General features: G+C 54.3%; 1 protein-coding gene across 5 annotated transcripts in view; it reads left to right on the top strand.

The window, feature by feature from the left end:
• The window catches only part of RGS3 (regulator of G protein signaling 3), a 176,130-nt gene that overhangs the window by 137,919 nt on the left and 14,942 nt on the right, over window positions 1-23,269 (top strand). The window contains exon 1 of one of the 5 annotated variants that reach the window (XM_037798593.1): window positions 4,708-4,875. The exons of 3 other annotated variants lie outside the window; for them this stretch is intronic. In XM_037798593.1, the coding sequence (XP_037654521.1) occupies window positions 4,822-4,875 (54 nt within the window). In that variant the 5' untranslated portion in view covers window positions 4,708-4,821. Of the gene's footprint in view, window positions 1-4,707; window positions 4,876-5,144; window positions 5,260-23,269 lie in introns of those variants that run through there. One more of the 5 variants, XM_037798594.1, reaches the window with a different exon arrangement.

Here is a 23,269-nt window from a genome sequence, read left to right as displayed (position 1 = left end):
ATCCTAAGAGCAGGTGGAGCTGTGCGGTGGGACTCGTGTCCTCAAAAGCCCCCTCTGACCTCATCCAGGAGAATGGCTTGTAGGATGGTCAGGCCGAGAGGCAGGGAGAGTGAGGGGGCTGTGGCCCTCACCCAGGGGAGAGGTGATGGTGCCCTGGGACCAGGGCGGAGGCAGGAGTGATGGAGAGAGACAGCAGACCCGAGTGTTGTGTGGGAGGTCAACTCCCCGGGAATGTTGGTGCCACTCCTTGGGCGGGAGCACTGGAGAAGGAGCAGTTTGGGTGACAGGATCATGAGTTCTACTGTTGGTGTAAGTGCTATGGAAGAGGCCTAGATGGTGAGTTTTTGTAGAAACAAGGCCAGCCAGACCAAGGCTACTCACCTGTAGTGAAGGGCCTTAGGCATTCATAAAACACGCTCAGTGCGATTTGTCATGCCAGTTTGACAACACCCAAGCCTGCTGATCTTGCACTTGGGTGTCGTGACAATGTCAAATTACTGTGAACATCTCTAAACACCCTCAATGTCACGATCTCATTGCAGACCAGAAATAAGCAGTTCGTGGACCAGTTACCATTCTGTGGGCCACACTTGGAGTAGCCCTGAACTTTGAGTAGTTCATCCCCAGCACCCAGTTTGGAGACAGGGAAACTGAGGCTTGAGAAGGGGTTGGTCTTGACCCAGGTCTACAGAAGGCAGCAGCCGAGTCAGTCCTTCAGTCCAGCCTTTCCCTTGCTGAGCCTCTGTCTTGGTGGCCTGGGCATAAGCCCAGCAGTACAAGCAGTGGGAGGACTCGGGGGCATGAGTGACCAACCCGGAGACCTGTGTGATGGACTCGGGGGTGTGTGTGGATGGACTGCACCTGGCAGCCAAGCCACGGGGCTGGCCTTAGTATGTCTGAGTCAGAGGCTCTGCTGAATGCTTCCCAGGAACTTGGGTTGTCAGAACACAGCCTGGCCCTGGAGCTGGCCCAGGCGCAGCGAGTCGAGGACTGCTCCCCCAAGCCTGAAATCTCAGGCCGGCGTGTGGCTGGCTGGGCTGGAGCCAGGAAAGGAGGCAGTCCTGTCTCCTTGCCACTCCGAGCTGCCTCAGCTGCCCACAGTCAGGCCGAGGCTGCTGGGGTGACTGCAGTGTGTGCCCCAGGCCCGCAGCAGTCCTCAGGGCCAGCTCTGCAAGGGGACATTTGGTCTGTGACTTCTGCTGCATGTGGGCTTCTCCTTGCTGTGGTTTGGAGGTACAGTTCTTATTAGCAGGTTGGATTGTCTTGTTGCCTGGTAAGGAAGAGGCAGATGACCAGGAGAGGGACAGTTAAGGGACCTGAGATTGGGGGTGAAGAGTGTAGGCTTTGGAGCCAGCCTGCTTGCTTCACCATGTTGTAGACCCACATAACCTTTCTGTACCTTAGTTTCCTTTTCTGTGAAACAGGGATGTTGATAATAGTCTGTTGATCAATAAATATTAAAGATTATCAGCTCTTAGCTCATGCCAGGCCCCAGGTTAGACCTTCAACAGATATTATGACCCTGAACTTGACTCATCAGTCTTTCGAGGTAAATTCTGTCCTTTTATAGATGGCAGTAACAACAACACAACACAATGGTGATGGCTCCTGTTTGTTGAGCACTTGCTGTATGCCGGACACCCACAGTCACTCCCTCATTTAGTCCCCTGTAGGCCCATGAGGCAGAAGGCAATAGCCCCATTTTAAAGATGAGGAAATGGAGACTCAGAGATATTAAAGTGATAATTCCTGGGGCCACCTTCTCTGGCTTCTGCCCAGGTTCTGCCATAGCAGCAGCACCCACCTCCCTACCCCTGAACAAAATCCCAGTGGACTTTGGACCAGAAGCCAGGAAGGGGAAGCTCATGAAATAGCCTTCAGCACTGGGAGGAGGGCCTTTCCCAGGGTGTGGCTGTTGCCAGGTGTAGTCAGTCTGCTGCTGCCCTCCAAAAATGGGAGGTGTTACACTCTGCCTCCCTGCTGACCCTCCCTGGTCCTGGGAGCCACAGCCAGCTCACCTGGACAGTGGGGACGTTTGCCTGTGTGCTTGGGCTACACAGCCCGCCGGCGTCTCAGCAGAACCCATGGGCTCGACTGTTCCGTGGGCTGCCCTGTGGTCGCCGAGTGCCCAGTGGAGAGAGGACTGGGCTTGGTTCTTAGCTCCGCACTTAACTAGGGTATGACCTTGGGCAGGTCTCTTAAACTCTCTAGGCCTCTTCTTACCCATCTGGAAAAATGGGGATATTAGAAATCATATCTGATGGGGTTGTTATGAAGAGTCAACAAGAAGCATTGGGATGCAGTGGAAGGAGCACTGGAGTGGGAGTTGGGAATCCCTGGTCCAGCCTTGCCACTCAGTGACCGTTTCCTTAGGAAAGTCCCTTTCCCTCTCTGGGCCTCAGTTTTACCGGCTGCAAATGGGAGGAAATAGGAGTGAAAACTCTTCAACTGCCCTCTGCTTAGACAGCCTGGCCCTTCTGCCCACACCTCCCCCATCTTGCCCCGGGCTGCACACTGGGAGAGCCCACCTGCCCTGCTGACTCCTGTCTGGGCCTCTAGGGAGGGGGGAGCAGAGGACACTGGCTGCCTGAGGGCTCCCCCAGGCACTGGATGCCCACCTGGCCTGGCCTGGCAGGCTCCTGGGCCTCAGGGTACTGAGTTGTTATCCTTTGTCCTCATTATCCTGACGGCCCTGAGCACTGATGAGCATATTCTAAGCCTATTCTGGACCCAGCGCCTGGGATTGGCAGGGCCGTTGTGCCTGTCACGGCACAATGTCTAATTATGGGCTCGCTAGTCTGACAATGTGGTTGATCTTTTCCTCCCTCTCCAGCCTGTCGGCCTCGTGAGCACAGGGTCTGGGGTCTGCCACGCTCTCCACCGCGTCCCCAGGGCCTAGTGTGGTGCCTGCACGTAGTTGGTGCTCCAGAATGATTTGCGGAACGGAAGAAGGTGAAGACCCATCTGAAGCCTGATGGTTCCTCCCATATCTAGGAACCCCGTCCTCAGGTTTCCACCCAAAGAAACTGTCCAAAGCACCAAAAAGTCCATCCTGGGACTTTCTGGGAACTGGTCAGTCCCATGGGCATTGGCTGGATCCTGACAGTTGCCTCCTTAGTTTCTCAGGCCAAGGGCAGCCCCTGCTTCCTAGGAGCCTGCAGGATGGCAGCCTTCCAATGTGGAAGGTTCCTGGCTCTGCAAGGACTGCATTGGTTCTGCCCCCAGAGACAAGGCAAAGCATTGGTTGGAGTTTGTAAGTGACCGACTCAGGTGTGGGTTGTTCTGGTAAAGGATGTTTTGTTTTGTTTTTAGACCAGTGTGCATGCATGTGCTTGTATGTGTGAGAGAAACAGGACTGGGGACTCGGAGATAGACAAGGGCGGGGGGTAAACAGAGGTGGACATTCAGAGACAGAGAGACAAGGGGACACATTGAGAGTGCTCGGAAGGTAAGAGGCACAGGGATAGTGTTACAGCCCAGGGTGGCCCAGGAGCAGGGGAGAGGGGGGTGAGAGGTAGAGGCTCCTTCCCCATTTTTTTCTCTACTGACCTTCCACAGACCACACTGCTGGTGGGGGTGCTGGGATTGGAGCTGGCCTTGGGATAGGCATCCCCACATCGGTCGCAGGCATAGCCCAAGTGCGTTTGTTGACATCAGACAACAAACAGCCGCAACCACAGCTGCAGCATTGGAGAACAGCCTTTGCTGGGAAGCAGCGTCCTGCAGTGGTGGGGCTGGGCAGGGGTTAAGAGCCGGAGCCCTGGGGTTGGGCCAGCCACCTTCAACCCTGGCTTCACCCCCAACTAGCTGTGTGACTGTGGGCAACTTCCTTTGTCATTCTGTCCCTCTGGTTCCTCATTTGTAGGGAGGGCGATAGTAGCCTCTGCCTCACAAGGTGGTGGCGAGGTCTGAATGTGTGAGGGCAGGCAGAAGTCTCGGAACTAGCGTGGCACGGGTGAGTGCTCCGGACAGGGTAGCCAAGGGCCAGCTCATTGAGTCTCTGCTGATGCCACAAGGGAGCAGGTCAAGGGTTATCGGCTGCATTTTACAGATGAGAGAACCAAAGCTCAGAGAGGGGCGGGGACTTGATCAGTGATTCGCAGCCTAAAAGTGCTGGAGCTGGAACTAGACTTGGGGATTCTTGCCTCCCAGTCCAGAGCTCTCCATTGCCCCAGTGATGTCTCATTCTGCCCTTCTCAGCCCTCACACTGAGGAAGCCCCAGGCTCGGTGCATCTCGGATTCCCTCGAGTTTGGCACACAGAGGTGCTACATAAATAAATGTGTGTCCCACTGCTCTGGATGGTACTGCTGGGAAGTGACTGAAGCAGCTGCTCCCCCACCCCAGGGGGGTGGCACTCTCCAAGTCAGCGTGTGTTGGCTGCAGGACCCCGTGTCACATTACCGCCGCCCACTGGGCTGCGAGCAGCACAGGGGTGGGGGTGTGACAGGGAAGCCTCGGTGATTGGCTCTTTCCAGGGAGCACGGCTTGTCCGGCCGCTTTGTGCTGCCCCCAGCCAGGGGAGCCCCCGGGATGCTTGTGGGGTGGAGCAGGCTCTGGAACCCAGTGCCAGGGGGTGCCTCCAGGAGGGATGGGCGCTTCTCCGTTGGGAGCAGTGCTCGGGGCAGCTGTACCCTGCTGACGGGCCACGGGAGACCCAGGGCCGGCAGCCCGTGTCTGTGAGTGTGCGGCGTGTGACCGAGTAGCCGGCCGACCCCCGGAGGGGCTGGAGGACCGACTGGCCGAGGACCCTCTTCCCCAAGACATCCCAGACTCCTTCTCGGATGAAAGTGATTTGGGAAATCGCGGAGTTTTCTATGTGATGGAAGACAGCAACCCAGCCTCTCTCCGGAGTGGCAGCGGCTGGCTGGAAAGGGTGTGTGGTTTGGGAAGGGCGCTGGAGGAGGAGAAGGAGGAAGAGGAGGAGGACACAGAGGAGGAGGAGGAAGAGGGGGAGGGACAGGTGATGCAAGGATTTTGAAAACGCTACCTAGATGTGGGAGGTGGAACCTGGTCATTTGGTTCTGCTTTTCCCAGCAGGTATCGTTCCCCTGGGGAAGTTGGGTAAGTCCTAAAGCTCTGCTGACACAAAGGAGCTCTGTCTGGGAAGGCAGACGCTTGACACGGCCGCCAGGAGCTGCTGCCACGGCCCACCCGCCGCCCGCCCGCCCGCCTGCGGGAGGAGCCGGGTGGAGCCCCGGGCGGGCGGGCCGGCAGGAGCGCAGCTGGGAGTCCCCGGGTCCCTGCCAGAGTGTGCTGGGTAGGTGCCTCGGTGACAGGGCGTGTGTGGGGTGGGCTGGGGTTCTCCGTCCAAGCCACGCCACGCCGTGCCCCTGTTTCTATTGTTTTTCTTCCCAGGGCAGCCATTATAGGCATGTTGCAGCCAAAGCGCTTGTGTTCTGAGATAGCTGTTGTGTGTCTGTGTGTCTGTTGTGTCTGTGTGTCAGGGGTGGGGGCCCTAAAGAGCTGGGGCATGCTTCCACTGTTCGCTGCTCCCCACTTCTAGGTAGGCCAGTTGGGCTTTCCTTTCTGGGAGAGACAAGGAATGTTCAGTGACCCAAAAGTCGGGACGCTGCCTGGAGACGGAGTGCTGGGCTAGGGGGGCTGAAGACAGTGTTGGGGAATGCTGTTGGGCATCAGATGTACCGGGGATGGCAGCTCTTGCCTGGCTCCACTGGCAGGGTAGGTGGTTTGGGGGGCTCGTCTCAGGGGTTGCCTTTTCCCTGAGACTTGCTTCTGTGAAAATGTCTGCTGGAAGCACAAGGGGGGTGCTCTGCATCCCAGCTACAGCCCCAGGGCAGAGGTCCTGCACCCCCTCCCTCAGCTCCAGCTGAGACCTGCGAGGAAAGCACTGGGGAGTTAGGGACCCATCCACAGAGCTGACAGGGGCCACTTCTTTTCTCACCTTGGAAGCTCTGCATTTCTTCTCTTGCCCTGAGGTCCCCAGGAAGAACTCTTGAGCCGGGACCCCAGGGCTTGAGGAAGACCCTGAGCCCAGAGAGGGGAGGTGCCCTGTCCAAGTTCACACAGCAGGTCTGTGGCTGAGCCGGGACCAGGGTGGAAGACTTCTGCCTCCTGGACCAGGGAAGACAGGATGCCTGGGAAGCCGTCACCCCCACCTGAGCTAAGTAATTCGGCTCTGAATCTGGCTGTTGCGTCTGGCTCGAGATGCCTGGCTTGGCGCAGGGCCACCAGGCCCCTCAAGGACACTCAGAGACTTTGCACATCCTGCTGCCCACAGGCCTTAGAGCTGGGGGACTACTGGCTCCCATCTCACCATGGCTGGATGGGTACATCTGCTTCTGGAAGGGAGGAGCTGCAGAGCTTGCCCCACTGATGCCCGAGGGATTCCAGGCAGGGCACTGTGGTCTCAGTCAAAGTTTCCATCAGGGGCCCTTGAGTCCTCCATGCCCAGCCAAGGGGCACCTCCCTTCCTCCCCAGTCCCAGCACGTGGCATGGCTTAGCCCAGGGCAGGCCCTCCAGGGAGCCAAGTTCTGCAGCAGGGCTTGTCCCAGCCAGCCTGGCAGCCAAGGAAGGGGGGATGGTGAGGATGGAGGCAGCTGAGGTTAGGGACCCCTTGTTGGGAAGGCTCCAGGGCTTTGGGCCAGAAATTGTCTATGGGGCTTCTGATGAGAGGTCCTTGGTATCAAGAAAGCTGCACTACCCAGCTTTCTTGCCTTCCTGCATGCTCTTCCCTCTGCCTGGAAAGTCCGTTTCTCCTCTTCTCTCAGTCTTAATCCTACTCCAATTCCCATAGCTAGTGCGAACACCCCAGTTGAAATCCGTCTGTTGGTGGTGACACCGCTGTGGTTGCTTTGTGTCCTATTTATGTGGGGATCTGGGCCTTATTCTTCCCTTGGTCCCAAGTACCTGGCAGGAGAGTTGCGTTGCAGGGTTTGAGGACAAGCTCCGATGTCCAAGTCAGTTCCTAGCTCTGTGCCTGGCACAGAGTGGACACTGCCGACTAGAGGGCCTGGCGAGGAGCCCTTTGGGAGAGACCCTTGTCTCTGCGTGTCAGGGTTGCTTCCCAGGGTGGGGGGTGGGATTTGATAGGAGGCCAGGTGGGGAGAATCCTGGCTTCAGCCTGGCTGAGGCCATGGGGAGAGTCGTCTCGGGGTCTTGCTGGGTTGGGTGGTGTCCACACTGTGGTCTGGGTCCTGGAGGGAAGAGGGGGCAGCCCTGGCTCGTTGAAGGCAGTGCTTGTGGACCTCTGCATGGATTCAGGCTTGGAACCCAGCTCCCGGGGCTCCCTTGGGATGATGCTGACCAGGGAAATGGGTCTGTGGGGTGGGGGTGAGGGGTTCAACCATGGTCTACTGCTCCCCCAGAAGCGGCTCAGCTGGGAAGGGTGTGCCCACATCCCACTGGGTCCCTGCAGGCTCTGAATGCTACTTCCCATTTGGTCTTCGGAGGCCCTGGAGCTGGCTGAGCCCATGTACCTTCTGGACAGCTAGGGGATTGAGGCAGGAGAGCAGGGACTTGCCCGAGGTCACCTGGAACCCAGTGGCTAAGCAGGGACCCAGGCCTCTCACGTTGACCCTCCGCTTTTTCAGACTCCCCAGTGACATTTCTTTCTGGGACTGTTGGGTGTCCAAGGGCTTACTGGCTAGAGTCCTGCTCTCCTTTGTGCAGCAGCCAGTCCTTGGTCCACAGGCTGGAGATGAAGGTGCTGTCTAGCCCCAGCCCACTGGATGGTCTCAGGCAAATATGCCCCTTTCTCTGGCTCAGATTCCCCTTCGGAGCAACCAGGGACTGGAGCAGGTGTTGCCAGACCTCCTCCAGCTATCTGAGGGGTGGCATCACCTGCAGACCCTCTCTTCTTCCAGGATTCCAAGAGCCACTGGGCAAGGCCAGGGTCTGGCTCAGCAGGGACAAGCCCGCAGCCTGTTCCTCAGGTGACTCTGCTCAGAAGCCTTTTCCTGCGAGCAGGAGCCCAGGTCCGGGCTGAGAAGTTTGTTGTTTGTGGAGCCAGGCGGTTTCCAAGATGTCATTGCTCAGGGAGAGCCATCGTTCCTCCCAGGGATAAACAAGGCTGCTTGTCGCTCGGCCCACTGAGCCCGGAGAGGCTGGAGCCGCTCACAGCAGACCCGCCAGGCTCAGCCCCAGGGAGCATCCAGCTGTGCCCAGGTGTCCGTGGGGAGGGGGGGGGAGGAAGCGGGGGGGGGGAGGGCAGTGGGGAGGGAACAGGGTTGCTAAGGCCCCCAGCCACCTGGGAGATCAGAGCTTCCAGGCACAGAGGTGAGGGGAGAAGTTCCCAGGATTCCCCTTCCTGCTGGCAGTGGGCTTAGGTCATTACTCCAGATGTGCAGACTGCTGCCAAGTGTGCACTCTGCTTCGGATGGACCGGGGCTCACTCCGTCTCCCTGTCCACCGTGGGCAGTCTGCTTGCACCTGGCATTAGGGCTCCCAGGCTGTCAACAGCTCCCAACTTAGAAAGGAGGGAGGGTGCAGTAAGTTATTTGGAACGGGACATGCTTTTTGCCACATAGCCAGGGCTCTCTGCGGTGTCCTCAGTTACCTCTTGGTGGGGTTAGCCTTGGGCCAGTACAGAACCTCGGGGCCTCAGAGCCGGGTGGCAGAGGGCGGGGGAATGGGGAGAGGCAGAGAAAGGTCTGGGCAGAACTTCTGGGGGCCAGACGCTGGCGGCAACCTTGAGAGAAGGCTGGAGGCAGCTAGGAGAAGGATGTGGGATGGACATGGCAGTGCCACCTCTCGAGTCAAGCGATGTAACAGATGTTCAGCCAGGACCCCAAAACCTCCACCGCTCAGACCTCAATTAACAGAGTTTTCATTTCACCCACATAGTGGCTCTGTGCTCATCCTTTCTGCCTCCCTCCCTTCCTTCCCCATGGGTTAAGTACCTATTACATGCCAGGTGCTTTGCCAGGTCCTGGAGGTGTAGAGATGAAGGGCCCAATCTTAATAATCTGGCGTGTGACAGATGGTGACAACCGGCTTTGATGGGGAGGTGCAGGGGGCTATGGAAGCGTCCAGCCCAGCCTGGGACCACAGGGAGGCTTCCCGCTGCCGGCGAGGCTGAGCCTGGGGGCCTTGTCCATCGAGGGAGCTGCCTGAGCAATCGCCTTGGTGAATCCTTCCTCGTGCTGGGAGGCTGGGTGACGTGTTGCAGGAGAGTGCAGCGGTCTACCACTTTACAGTTGTGTGCCCTTGGGCAAGACACTGAGCCTTTCCGGGCCTCTGCTTCCTCAGGAAATGGTCCAATCTCGCAGGGGTAGGTAAGATGGTGCATGTACAGACCTAGAGATGCTTTGTTTGCGTTGACACTGAGTCAAGCTTGCAGTAGGGTGCCTCTAGCACTTTGTTGCACGGTGGCCGTTATTAAATGAGATGAGGCAGGTGAGGTGCTTGGCATGGGGTAGGGGTTCGATAAGCGGGAAGGAGAGTAGCAGTCTTTTATGGGGGGAGAGATTTGGAATGGCTATGAGAGATGTGTACAAGAGACAGGGGGCCCCCAGAGAAAGCAACCACTGCCCCAGCTAAAGGAGAGGAGACACTGGAGTGAAGGCTTTTGTTTGTTTTTTAAATAAACTTTTAGATTAAAGTATGGCATACTTACAGAAAAATTGTAAGTATACTTCTGATGGGAATTTTCATAGTGATCACACCCATGTAACGACCACCTCAGTCAAGAAACAGAATATTCTAGTATCCCACAAGCCCCCTCTGTGCCCCCTTTCATTCACCACTGTCCCGACTTCTATCATTGATCACTGTTGCCCATTTCTGAACTTTGTTTAAATGGAATCACTGAATATGTATTCTTTTATGCTGGCTTCTTTCAGTCAGCATTCTGATGGCAAGATTCATCAGTGTTATTGTGTGAAGTTTTATTTTGTTCATTCTTATGGCTGTGTAGTATTTCATCGTGTGTATATGCTGCGATGCATCCATTCTCCTGTTGATGGACATTTGAATTGTTTCTGGTTCGAGGCTGTACTGAACATTTTTGTGCATGTTTTGGTGCACATATGTATGCGCTTCTATTGGGTAAATACCCAAGGTTTGAAATTGCTGGGCCATAGAGTTGTACATAATTAGCTTTAGTGGGTACCATATGATTTCCCAAAGTGTTACACCAATACATCCGCCTGCTGGCAGTGGCCAAGGGAACCCGTGTGCCTCGTCCTCACCGACATTATGGCATTAGATATTGCAGTATCTAATTGAGGTTTGAATTTGTTTCTTCGATGACTAATGAGATTGAGCACTTTTCGTATGTTTATTGGCCATCAGGATGTCCTCCTGTGAAGTGCTGCTCCAGCTCTTTTCCCTGTGTTTCTACTGGATTGTCTGTCTGTTTCTTTTTGATCTGAGAGTTTAACAAATATTCTGGATCTGGGTTCACTGTTGGATGCACACATTACAAATATCTCCTCCCACACCGTGGCTTGCATTTTCCCTCTTTTAAGGTATCTTTTGAAGTATAGAAGTCCTTAGTTTTAATGCAGTCTAATTTGTCAATCTTTTTCTTTTTGGAGAGTGCTTTTTGAGTCTATTTCAGTGCCTGTTATGAGGTTATGGATACATTCTCCTCTGTTATCTTCTAGAAGCTTTGTTGTTTAATGTTTCATATTTAGCTCTAAAATCCACTTGACACTGATTTTTATGCATGGTGTAGTATAGAAGTCAAGGCCCATTTTCTCCAAGTGGATATCCAATTGATGCAGTGCCATTCATTAAAAGACCACCCTTTTCCTACTGTAGTGGGGTGTCGTCTTTTGTCAGAAATCAGGTGTCAATAGAGAGGTGGGTGAGCTGAGCTTTGAAGGGGGGTGGCTTGCCAGGTGGTCAGGGGAGGTGAGTTGTTCTAGGCAGAAAGTGCAGTGCGAGCGCAGGTTGAGGGGCGCCTGAGAGTAGAGAGAACCTGGGCAACTACAAAATAGTTCAGGCTGGCTGGGGGCGGGTCAGGGAGAGGAGAGAACAGGGTGGCAGGGGCAGACTGCACAGGGTGAGGAGCTGGGCTTTATCCCAGCGGGCTGTAGGGAGGGGCTCAGAGCAGGAGAGGAATGTAGTCAGAATCATGCAGCACCAGGGGTGACAGGAGGATGAGTTCAGAGCAGACTGTCCCCCCAGCGACCCCCTGCCTTGACGTCACCCCTCAGTGGATGGCAGTGATGGAGGCAGAGGCGTGCCAGGGACTGTGGAGGGCGCGCTTCGGCCCCAGGGCCCTGGCTGAGTCCAGCGACCAGCTAGCTCTCTGCTCTAGCGTCCTCGAGTGGAAGCGTCTCCCCTCCTCCAGGACCCACAGCCCTGCGGGCCCTAAAAGCGGAGGTATTTTAGGAACTGGGGTGACAGACAAGGCAGGGGTATCTCTCCAAGGGCGGGTCTTTTAGCCTCTCCTGTCCCGCAAGAAGACCTGGCTGTGCCTGGGACTGAGATTCAGAACTAGACAGTTCCCAGACCCACCCCCACCCCCACCCCACCCTCACGACCCGGGGAAAGTGAGGCCCAGAGAGAGGAGTGGCTTGGCCCGGGTCACACAGTGAGCCAGACCAACCCAGCCCAGGGAAGGGGGTCACAGGCTCACCTGCTCCTCCAGCCTCTGGGGCCTTGGGTATAGGCCTGTTTCCTCTCCCAAAATATGCCGCTAGTAGCACCCCCAACTTAGGACTGTTGTAAGGCTTTAGAGTGTGACATGTGCTCCGTTCCAGGGTCAGAGGCAGGGGAGGGGGCTGACGATGTGGGTGACCGTGACAAGGATGATAATGGTAATTACAGGGTGGCAAATGTTGACTGAGAACCTACTATGTGCCAGATCCTGTGTTACCACAGGCTCTTCATGTGGATGAGCTCCCAGCAATGCTGTGGCGTAGGTACTTGGGATTTGTGCCATTTTACAGATGAGGAAACTGAGGCTTGAAGAGGTTAAGCAGCCTGTCGAAGGGCACCAAGCAGGAGATGGCCGAGCCAGGATTTGAAACCAGATTTGATGGTCTCCAGACTCCAGTTCTTCACCAGCAATAGGCTTCCCTCCCACCACCCCTGGCTCTCAAAGTTCTCCCTGCTTGGAGTTCCGTCTTAGTTTCGGGTTGGTCCCTGATGCCGCAGGGAGGGCATGGATGCCTGCAGGTGAGGGAGTGCCCTCCAAGCGGTAGAGAGAAAGAGCACAGTTGTGTGTGTGTGTGCCAGGCCCCCTGTGTACCCCAGAGCAGCCCTGTGAGGTGGGAGGCTCAGAGACGTGAAGTGTCTGGCTCAAAGTCACACAGCTCTGAATCAAGATTCAATCCCAGGCCTTCCCAATTCCAGATCCTGGTCTTGTGACCACAGCACTGCTTGTATTCCTTTTCTAGGAGCTTCCTGGCATTGCGGAGCTTTTTTGTTTGATCACATTAGCGTAGAACACCACAGAGAAGCACCTACTTTGGCTCCCTGCCCCTGTGAAGTAGTCCCTGGAGGGAGGGAGTTTGGGGAGGCCCACTAGATGTATGGAATTCTGGACCACCCCTCCCCCTGCCAGGTGAGTCAGAATCCCTGCCCCTCAACCTCCACCTCTTCCGGGCTGAGAGCAGGGACTCTGCACCTGGTTTTGGATCACCACTGCCTCTCCAATGCCTAGCACTGTACCTGGTACAGGTAGGGAGGTGCTTGTTAAGTGACTTTGAAGGAAGGGAGTGAGGGGGGCAGGAAAGGAGATCACGGGTGTTGTGGAAGGGCGACAGGACTTTGGAGTTGGCCAGACCATGTTTCAGTTCCGACTCCACCTCTTCCTTGCTTTGTAACTTGTGCAAGGTACTTAACCTCTCTGGGTCTCATTTCCTTATTTACAAAACAGGGCCAATGACACCTACCTCATAGGGTTGTCTGTCATATATGTAAGCCCAGTGCCTGGTGTATCCTAGTTGTGTCAACTAATGGTCTCTCCCCGCAGCTTCCCTTCCCCCTGTCTTTTTTCCTTGCTATCGCTGTTCCCACTGTCTCTAGCTCCACCTGTCCTATCTCTACAACATGAGGGTAAACATTGCTGTCGGGGAAAAGTCCAAATTCCTTAGTGTATGCACAGTCCTGCCCCGTGGAACCACCTGCGCTTTCTTGAATGTTCCGTGCTATCCTTGGGCCGTCGGTCTGGAGTATCCTCTCCCATCCCTCCCCGTCATTAACACTCTCGAGGTGGCAGCTTTGCTATTGCCCGTGTTTCCTGCTGCCTCTGTGCTCCCGTAGCCCCCTGCACTTCCTTGGGGTGGCAGCAGCATGGTGGGGGGAGTCAGACGGGGGTCCCTTTAACCGGCACCCTCCACCCCCAGACTGAGCGCCCTCAGGGCAGTGAATGTCTCTTGCCACAGTTTTGGCTCCAGGACCTGTGGTTGCTGAGCTCTGGAGGTATTTGCTGAGTAACTCTGGAGGGTGGGTAAATCTCTGGGACACGGATCCTGGACGACGCAAAGCAGGGCCTGCCCGGGAACACGAGAGCACTGGCCGGTGTGGCTCTCCGGCGGGGAGCAGGAGCCTCTAACTGGGATTTGGGAAGGATGGGGCAGGAAGTGGACTCGAGGAAGTAGAGATAATAGGAAAATGAGACAGCACGTTCACATACATGCTCACTTCACACACACAGCAGGCCGAGAAAGTGGGTGCCAGGTGGGGTGGGGGTGGAGCCCACAGGTGGACCGATTGCTGAGCAGGGCACCCAGGGGTGGGCCACAGAGGCCCGAGGAGCCTGGGCTTTCCTTCTGACAGAGACATCAGTCCACCTCTGGGACAGGAGGAGGATTGGCCTTTCACATGAAAGAGAGCTGGAGGTTGTAGAAGGGGGTCTTTGGGGCTGGGGTGGGGGGCAAGACTGCGAGTCCACCCCCCACATTGAGGCAGTGGTGTCTGAGGCCCTGGGAGGAGAGGGCTTTAGGCCAGGACCACATAACAAGGGCGGTGATGGGGGAGCCAGGGACTGGAACCCAGACCCCGGGAGCTCGGCTCCCTGCCCGGTGAGAAGCTGCTCTGGTCCTCCGGCGTCCAGGCAGGGGCGGGAAGCGGGGATCTCTAGCAGGCTCCCCAGGCCAGGCCTGAAGGCCCGTCCCCTGGCTTAGCCAGGTGGCAGTGCCAAGAACAGGGGAAGGTTTCTAAGAGGGTCCTCTGTCTTCTCGGCCCTCAGGGACGACTCTTCCTTCAAGTGCTGGCTTGTCCTGGGAGTTTCCAAACTGGGGTGAACGGCTGCCCCACTCCGCACCTCAGCGCTGCTGTCAGTAGAGTGGGTGTGCTCCCTGCTGCCGGGTGACCCTGAGGGTCATGGGTGCCTGTAGGAACAGAGAAGTTTCAGTGTACAGTCAAACTCCTTCTCCTTCTCCTCTCTTCTTTTGCAGTCGGGCCTCTGCTTATAGGGGCATAAATAAGTGGCTGACCCAGCGGCCATGCCGGCACCCATTCCTGGACCAAGAGCTCCTGAGGCTGTACCTCTTCTTGCGTGGCTTCCACGATGGGGGAGTGGGGTGTGTCGGACCAGGTCCCAGGCCAGATTCTGGTCTGGACTGTGGTCTTCATTCTGTTGTGTCACCTTGGGCTTGTCACCTCCCTTCTCCAGGCTTCAGTCACCTTGTCTTAGCCTGAGGCTTTTCCCCAGAATTATCTGAGGAGGCCAGAAAAAATCAGATGCCAGGGCCCCACACTTACGGAATCTGAACCAGTAGGTCTGAGATTGGGCCCAGATCTAGGTATTTTCCAAGTGCCCCATGGGTGATTCTAAAGTGCACTGCTCAGAGGAGAACCACTGATCTAGAGCAATGACTTTCAAACTTCAGGGTGCAATTGAGTCACCTGGGGATCTTGTGAAAATGCAGATTCTGATCTGGTAGGTGTGCATTGGGGCCTAAGATTCTGTATTTTGTACAGACTCCCAGGGCATGCTGCTGCTGTTGGTTCAGGGACCACACTTTAATAAGAGTCTGGGGGTCCTGGAGGTCCCTTGGAGTTCACTGATCTCTTGTTCATTCTTTTTTTTTTTTTTTTTTTAACTTTTTATTATGAAATACTTTCAAACTTACAGGACAGTTACAAAAATAATACAAATCCCATACAAGAACTCTAATACACCCTTACCCCCAGATACCCAGATCCACCAATTTTAACATTTTGCTACGTTTGCTGTTCTTTATTCTTTTCACTGTTCATTATTATTTCTTCTTTCTGCTGATTTGCTGTTCCTTCCTTCCTTCCTTCCTTCCTTCCTTCCTTCCTTCCTTCTTTCCTTCCTTCCTTCCTTTCTTTCTTTCTATCATCTATCTATCAATCCATTTTCTGAACCCTTGAATGTAGGTTATATACATCATGGTCCTTGAACACTTAATACCACCATATAAATATCCTAAGAACAAGGATATTCACTTATGTAACCACCTTAAGTGCAGTTATCAAGTTCAAGAAACTTAACTTTGATATAAAGCTTATAGTCCATATTCCAGTTTTTTTCATATGCCCCAACAGATGCCCCTTTGAACCGTTTTTCCTCCTTTACCAGATCCCATCCAGGATCAGGTGTTGCATTTAATTGTCACTGTCTCTTTAGTTGCTTTTTTTCTTTTTTTTTAATTGTGGAAACATATATACAACATAAACTTTCCCATTTCAACCACTCCCCCAAGGATACCATTCACTGGGATTAATCACATTCCCAATATTGCATTACCCTCACCACCTTCCATTACTAAAACTTTTCCATCTCCCCTAACAGAAACCCTACTTCCATTATGCATGAGCTCCCCATTCTCCCTGCCCCCCTCCCCTGGCAACCTGTGCTCTAATTTCTGTCTCTATGAGCTTGCATATTCGCTGACATTTTCTTTATAGTTACCATGGGGCTTAAATTTACACTCTATAATAATTTCATTTGTTTGATAGCAAATTAATTTCAAAAGTATACACAAACTATGTTCCTCTACCCCTCCATTCCCCCACTTTTATGTAGTTCTTGTCACAAATTACATGTTTATACACTATGAGTCCAAAACCATTGATTTTTCATTACGTTTTATGCATTTGCCTTTCAGATCCTATAGGAAGGAAACAGTGAATTTACAAACTGACAATACAATTTATATTTACCCTCACTGGAGATTTTTATGTCTTCATGCAACTTCAAACTGTTGTCTATTGTCCTTTCCTCTCAACCTGCTGAACTTTTTTTGGCATCTCTTGTAGGACTGGCCTAGTGGTGACTAACTCCCTCAGCTTTTGTTTATTTGGGAATGTCTTAATCTCTCCCACTTTTCTGAAAGACAGTTTTGCCACATATAGAATTCTTGGTTAGCAATTTTGCTTTCAGCACTTTAAATATCTCATACCACTGCCTTCTTGACTCCAAGGTTTCTGATGAGAAATCGTCACTTAACCTTATTGAGGCTGCCTTGTAGGTGACATGTTGCTCATCTTTTGCAGTTTTCAGAATTCTCTATCTTTGGCATTCAACAGTTTGATTATAACATTGTGTGGCGTGGGTCTGTGTGGGTTTATCCTGTTGGGAGTTTGTTGAGAGTCTTGGATATGTATATTCATGTCTTTCATTAAATTTGGGATGTTTTCACCCGTTATTTCTTTGGATAGTCTCTCTGCCCCTTTCTTTTACTTCCGGAATGCTCGATGGTGTCCAGTTTCCTCAAGCTCTGTTCACTGTTCTTTCCTCTTTCTTTCTGCTCCGCAGACTGGATGATTTTAATTGCCTTATCTTTAAGTTCTCTGATTCATTCTTCTGCCAGCTCCAATCTGCTGTTAAACCCCTCCAGGGAATTTTTTTACTTTTTTACTGTGGTCTTCAGCTCTGTTTGGTTCTTTTTCATAATTTCTGTCTCTCTATTGATAGTCTTGTTGTGTTCATCTATCATTTTCCTGATTTCCTTTAGTGCTTTGTTCATGTTTTGCTTTAGCTCTTTGAGCAGATTTAGGACCTTTCCTAAAAGTCATTGTCTGCTATGGCTCAGGCCTGTTCCTCCTCATTGATGGTTTCTAATGCTTTAGTTTTCTTGTTTGCCTGGATCCTCACTCCCTGTTTCTTTGTATGTCTTGCAGCCTTTTGTTGAAACCTGGACATTTTGATGTTTTAACGTATCACCAGAATTTAGTCTGTGAGGCATCTGTTCCTTAAACTTGTATCCAACTAGTGTTAACAAAAAAAAAAAAAAAAAGAAGAAGAAGAAGAAGGGAAAAAAGAAAACACCTTCTTAGTTTTTGCAGGGTGGTCTGTCCTGCAGACTTATCTATACAATGAGTTTGGAGAACAGCTCCTGGCCAAAGTGTAAAGGCTGTTCTGATCCTTTCTGTGCATTTGTCTTGGACATGCACATGTGGCCCTAGGAATTCCCCCATTTACAAGGTTCTGAATGTCCCCTCTTCCCTAGGAAACAGCTTACTCACCGTCCCGGGCACTGCACTGTGTGTTCCCCAGCCAGTAATCCCTTGCCAAAGGCAGCATGAGTTGACTGCTCTCCCACAACGTTCTGAAGCGAGTTCTGTGAGCTGCCTTCTACCTTCAGGGCAAGTTCTGGGAGGGTGAATCCTTTAGACTACCACCAGGCAGATTGGGCCAGACACATACTCTCCCAGTATGTGCACAAGGGTTACTCTGCTCCCTCCGGAACTGGGACCAGGGATCCACACTGGGAGCATGGGCTGGCTCTGTGCTGAGCTGGTGAGGAGGGGGGAAAGGGCCAGCCAGGGTGCCATGAGATCCTACCACTTTTAAGTGGCCTTTTTCTTGAGTCAAAGCTCACCCTGTTACTGTAGTCCTTTAACTTTCCTGGAGCTTTGAGAGAAACATTTCTGCCAGTCCCTGATGGTGGTTCGAAGCTTCTGTGGGGGGATGGAGCCCTGAAGTGTCTCATTGTGCCATCTTGATCGGGGCAGGGCCTCGTTCATTCTTTCATTCACTGATCATCAAAGGATGGTGTTGAGGTGAGGCTAGAGGGAGAGGTGGAGCCAGGATCTTCCAGGGCCAGAGAATTTTGACTTTATCCAGAGGTACTGGGGAGCCGTGTCAAGGTTTTAAGCAGAGAAATGACAAGGTCAGATTTGCCTTTAGAAGCCTCTTCCTGGCCACAGTGCAGAGAATGGACCAGAGGGGTCTGAACCAACACTGAATTTCAGCATCATCCATTGAGGGCTGGTGGTGGTCTGAAGGAAGGTGGTGGTAGCAGGGATGGACACAGTGGAAAGATCTTTGGAATTTTATGAGGGACAATCAGCAGGATTTGAGGACTGGCAAAATGAATGGTAACAAAGAGAAAGAAGAGAAGATAATGCCTAAGTCTTGGGTTTGGGCATTGTTGACACAGGGAAACCAAGAGGAGGAATGGACCTGAGGGAAAATAGGTTCAGTTTAGTGCCCACTGAGTTGGGGGCACCTAATGGCCATCCAGAAGGAAATCAGGTAGCCCTCTCCATCTCCCTTCCCAGGCTCCAGCCACAGGGGCATCCCTTCTGTCCTGCCACTGTGGTAAGACCCTTCCTGGCTCAGGGCCTTTGCACACGCTGTTTCCTCACCTAGTGAGCCCTTCCTGACTACCAATAAGGTATCAGGCTCAGCGTCAGTCCACAGGTGGCCTTTCCTGACACTCCCCTTTGTTCTCTCCCATAGCACCGTAGCGTTTTCTGTCATATAATGGATCACAGTTTGTCTTCATATGTTTTTGTGGGTGGTGGCTTGGTTAATTTGGTCCTTCCCATTAGCCTGTAAACTCCATGAGGGCAGGGATGGTGCTTTTCTTCTTCCCAGTGGCGTCCACAGAGCCTAGACCAATGCTCGGGTGCAGCACTGTTGCACGTTCCATTAGGGTTTGGTGAATACTTGCTTCTATGATCTAGGCACAAGAGAGAGGCCGGGGCTGGCTGTGTGGACTTGGGAGTTGGCAGAGGCCAGATGGCGATCGGAGCCTTGGGAGTGGGTGAGCATGTGGGAATGAGGGCCTGGAGCCCAAGAGGGGCCTGGAGGAGGTTCTGATGGCCTCAAGAAGGGGTCTGGGGAGTGGCCAGAGGAAGGGCAGGGAGATGACATCAAAGCCCAGCAGTGCGGCAGGGCCCATGGCCACTGTTTACGAGGGCTCGTGTGCCAGCACAAAGCCGCACTCTGGAAGCAAATCAGCTCATTCGCTCCCCCAGGAACGCTGTGAGGATGTGCTCTTCATTCCATTTTACAGCTAAGGAAACTGAGGCACAGAGAGATGAAGCTCAGATCACCTGGCCAGTCAGTGTCAAGTGGAGATCCATATCCAGTGCTCTCACCACTGTTAAATGCTGCCTCTGTCCTCCTGGACTTCGCCAAAACTGTGGCACTTGGGACAGGGGTAGAGGAGAAGGTCCCTGGAGGGTCCCTAAGCTGGCGGCAGAGTCTATGCAGTGGATCCAATCTCTGGGTATCAAGAAACCAACCTGGAGGCGCTGGACTGAGCCTGGGCTGGAGGAGCCTGCATCAGCTGAGCAGCTGAAGTTCCTGGAAGCCAGCATCATGCCAGGGACCCGGGCACTTGGAGTGGGGCTGGAACCCAGAACATGCTCTTTGAAGGAGCAAGCCCACCTCCAAAGTCAACCGTGGAGGTCAAACCCTGGGCAGGAATTCTAACAGGCTCTCCCTTTCTCAAATGACCTTCCAGTTCACAGAGCACTTTTCCATCCTTTCTCAGACTTGGTCCCTCAGCTCTCTTGAACAGGGCGACAGGGGACATCATCACCCTGGTCCATGGCAGAGGAAACCAGGCTTGGAGAAGTGGTTTCATAGGATCCTACAGTTAGCAAATGGCAGAGTGAGGTTTCCAACCCAGTTCTTCTGGCCTTTGGCCCCATGTCCTTTCTGTAAAATCCTAGCTGTGTCAGGGCCACCCCGGGACAGGGATGTGAACCCCAGTGTACACCCCCACCCCTACCCCCAGGTGCAGGAAGTGGTTTTTGAGGGCAGTGCTGAGCCCAGCATCCGTGATGGATGGGTCACATCACCTCAGAGTGCTAGCAAGAGGCTGACTCGGGTCAGCAGACCTGTGGCCGCATCCTGACTCCACAGTTTAGGAACCGTGTGACATTGGGCAAGTCCCTGCCAGGAGCCCACTCCCGCCCCCACCCAGGAGCCACAGCTGGAATGAGCAGGAGCTCTGGGTGTCACGCCTGCCACCCTTCCCCAGCCTCTTCCGAGTCCTGGATTGGATTTGGGGGAGGATTTGATTAAATCCTAAGCAGTGGCTCCATTTAGAAGGCCTGGTTCATTTCCGGAGTGCTTTTAGCAGGCAAGACACGGGCAGAATTAACCCTGGCCCAGCCAAGCCAAAGAAGTATTGATGGGAGAGACACAGACCCCTCCCACCCCAGGAGGAAGGGGCAGCAGCCCCGGATACACAGGCTGGTTTCTCTGGGGCACCCTGGCTGGGGTTCTTGTTATCACAACCTGTTGTGACAGCCACCTAACGGGTGTCCCCAGCTACTTGCACTTCCTCCCTCAGAACGCTTGCCACACTTGCTAAGATCAGTTGTCTCATCTGTTTTTTTTCTGCTCAACTGAGCAGGGATTGTGTCCGATTTGTTCTCTGCTGTACCCCCAGTGCCTAATGCAGTCCCTGGAGGATAAATGAATGCATGAATGAGTGCATGTGTGCCCCAGCCCCCTCCCCCACCTCCACCGTTCCCTGCTTACACCGCTCAGTTTTCCGGAGCACAGCGCCGAGTGTGTCATTCTGTAGCTCAGGGGTCAGCCCCATGCCCGGTAGTCAGTCTCTGACATGACATTGCCACTTCATATCCTCTCTTGCCCGTTTCTCTCCTACACTCATCACCCCCCAACCCCGGGTTCCTTAGGGTTCCTGTATTCACTCCAGAGCTCCAGCCTGGCTCCCCCAGGAACACTGGCCTGTCCAAACCTGCCCGCAGTCACTGCTGCTGCCAGCCATGCCTGCGAGCACAGGAAAGAGCTGTTGAGTTTTGGCCTTTGTTTCCGGAGCCCACATGAGGGTCTTGGGCGGCACTCGTGGCCTGCTCCCCTCTTCTCTGGATCCCCCAAAGCACTGGCAGGTAAAGAGCCCAGGGACCAGGGAGACCCCTGGACGGGAGACAGGAGTTCCAATCCTGCACCCGCCGCTGATGTCTTGGGTGTCCTTCGGTAGTTCTCTTACCCTCTGGGGCCTCCATTTCCCCATCTCTAAAAGAAGCCTAGACGACCAAGAGCTCCCATTTTATCAAATGCTTGTCCTGGGTTGAGGCTAGTCCTGTGAGGAAGGCATCGCTGAGCTCCGCCTGGGGAAGGAAACAGGCTCTGAGAGGTTGAGAGTTTGGGCCAGAGTCACACAGCTCCGAAGTGCCACGTGGGGATCGAGATCAAGTCTGACTTGGGCCTCTATGCCTGAGAGCCCTGCAGGCCCCCTGGGGCAGGGGCCGTCTGGGGACGGGCACCCTGGCCTCAGCGACACTTCCCCTCTCGGCTTTGTTTGGTTTGGCCTCTGTTTAGGGCAGGGTTGGCAGAGACTGGCTGACTCGCATTTCTGGTTTTGGGTCTGTTGCTGCACTTTCCCCAAGGGGTGAGCAGGCTGGGCTGGCAGTCACCACTGCTGGGACAGGCTCAGCCCCACCCCAGCACCCAGGAAAGGGGAAATGCAGGCCTGCTCCCCTCTCGGTGCCACTCCGTGCCAGGCCCCGAGGGCATCGGTCGCTGCTTCTCTCGCCTCCTTCCCTGTGGACAGTCAGAGGCAGGTGGGGGGTCCGGCCGTGGGGGTGAGTGACATAAATGTGTCAGGGAGCTGGCTGTGGGGCGGTTTGCTTTTCTAGATTGAGAATGCTCCCTGGCAGGCAGGGTGATGGGCCAGGGACTGCACTGCTCGTGGGGACTGGTATCAGAGCCAGGAGCCAGATGACTTGGGTTCCAAGCCCTGCCCCTGATTCGTGCAGGGTGGCTTTGGGCAAGCTGCTGTCCTGACTGGGCCTCAGTCTTCCTGTCTGTTCAACAGAGGGTCTCTCTGATTACCTGGGATCCGCCCATTGGGGCCGAAGTCCAGCCCTTCGTTTCCACTTGAGACTTCTGGATTGGGGGCCCAGTCACAATCTCCAACTTTGGTTCTGGGTGTTTGGCAGAGTTTGCTCCTAGGGGCCCATGGAAGAGAGAAGCCACTCTTGGAGGTTCCTGAACTTAGAATTTCCCTCTAGTCCCATTTTTGGGTTTGTGTGTGTGTGTGTGTGTGTGTGTGTGTGTATGTGTTTTCCCAATCACCACCACCTCCACCACCATCATCCCCTTTAAGGGCTGCATACAATCGCTAGCACATTCTCCTGATTTGTCACTCAGATTATCCTCCCTGTTAGTACAAGGGTCTGGGCTGGCTCTGCCTGGTCCCTCTGTGATCCAGGGTTGGCCCCACCCCTCTCTGGGCCTCCGCCTTCCCTTCTGTGCAATGGGGATTTGGATCGCTGATGTCTCCAGGCCTGAGGCTATGAGGTCCCACGTGTCCCTGGGTGGAGCCATCTCCCAGCCCCAGGCGGGGTTTCCAGGGTCAGCGGGCAGTCTTTGGCTGTGCCTGGGAGCGAGTGTGCTGGGTGCACCCTCCCTGACCCGGGCCAGATCCTTCTAGAGTCCTGCCCGGCTTCTCCTGCCCTGCTCAGCCACGCCTCTGCCCCACCTTTCACTTTCATGCTCCCAGGAGACTGCTCTGACCAACCCCACGCTGCTTTCTCATCTGCTCTGGTGCTCCCAGCTGCCGCTGTGGCCCCTGCAGCTGTCCGGGCCATGGCTGGGTCACTTACTCCCAGCTGTGGGGCCTGGCTGGGGCTTCCCCATCACAGACCACCCAGGGTTTAAGAGGCTTCTCGGGGAGGAACAGTCTCTGACGCAGCCTTTCAGTCTCTAGGCAGCCGTGCAACTGTGGATAAGTCACTGCTCTTTGGGCTCAGTTTTCTCAGCTGTCAAATGGACGTGAAAAGCAAGAGCTTTCCCCCCTGGAACTCTCCGCCATGAGTGTGTGGGGTTGGGTGTGCATCCCCAAGCATCTGTACAGCTCCCTGGGAATGTGTGGGGTCCTTCTCTCCTCAGTTCTGGGTGGCTGTGGCCTCTTGAAGGACAAACCTGGGTCCTAAAGGGCACTATCCCAGCATTCCAAAGTCCTCGAGTGTGGTGAGGGGCCCAGCCCAGGCCTGGGACTGCTCCCCCCACCTGGCTGAGGCACCCCGGGCATTCCTGACCTCGTCTGAGCCCCGCTCTTCATGTGAGAGAGGTATTTTCAGACTTTCATGGAGGGAACAATTTTTCCCTTTCCAAGTGAAATCTAGCTGAGGGACCCAGCAAAAAACCGGGGGCGGGGAACTCTTC

The sequence above is a fragment of the Choloepus didactylus genome, chromosome 10 (assembly GCF_015220235.1).
Source record: "Choloepus didactylus isolate mChoDid1 chromosome 10, mChoDid1.pri, whole genome shotgun sequence".
Taxonomy (NCBI): Eukaryota; Metazoa; Chordata; class Mammalia; order Pilosa; family Megalonychidae; genus Choloepus; species Choloepus didactylus.
The sequence above is the reverse complement of the archived record's forward strand: the minus strand, read 5'-3'. Positions and strand labels throughout refer to the sequence as shown.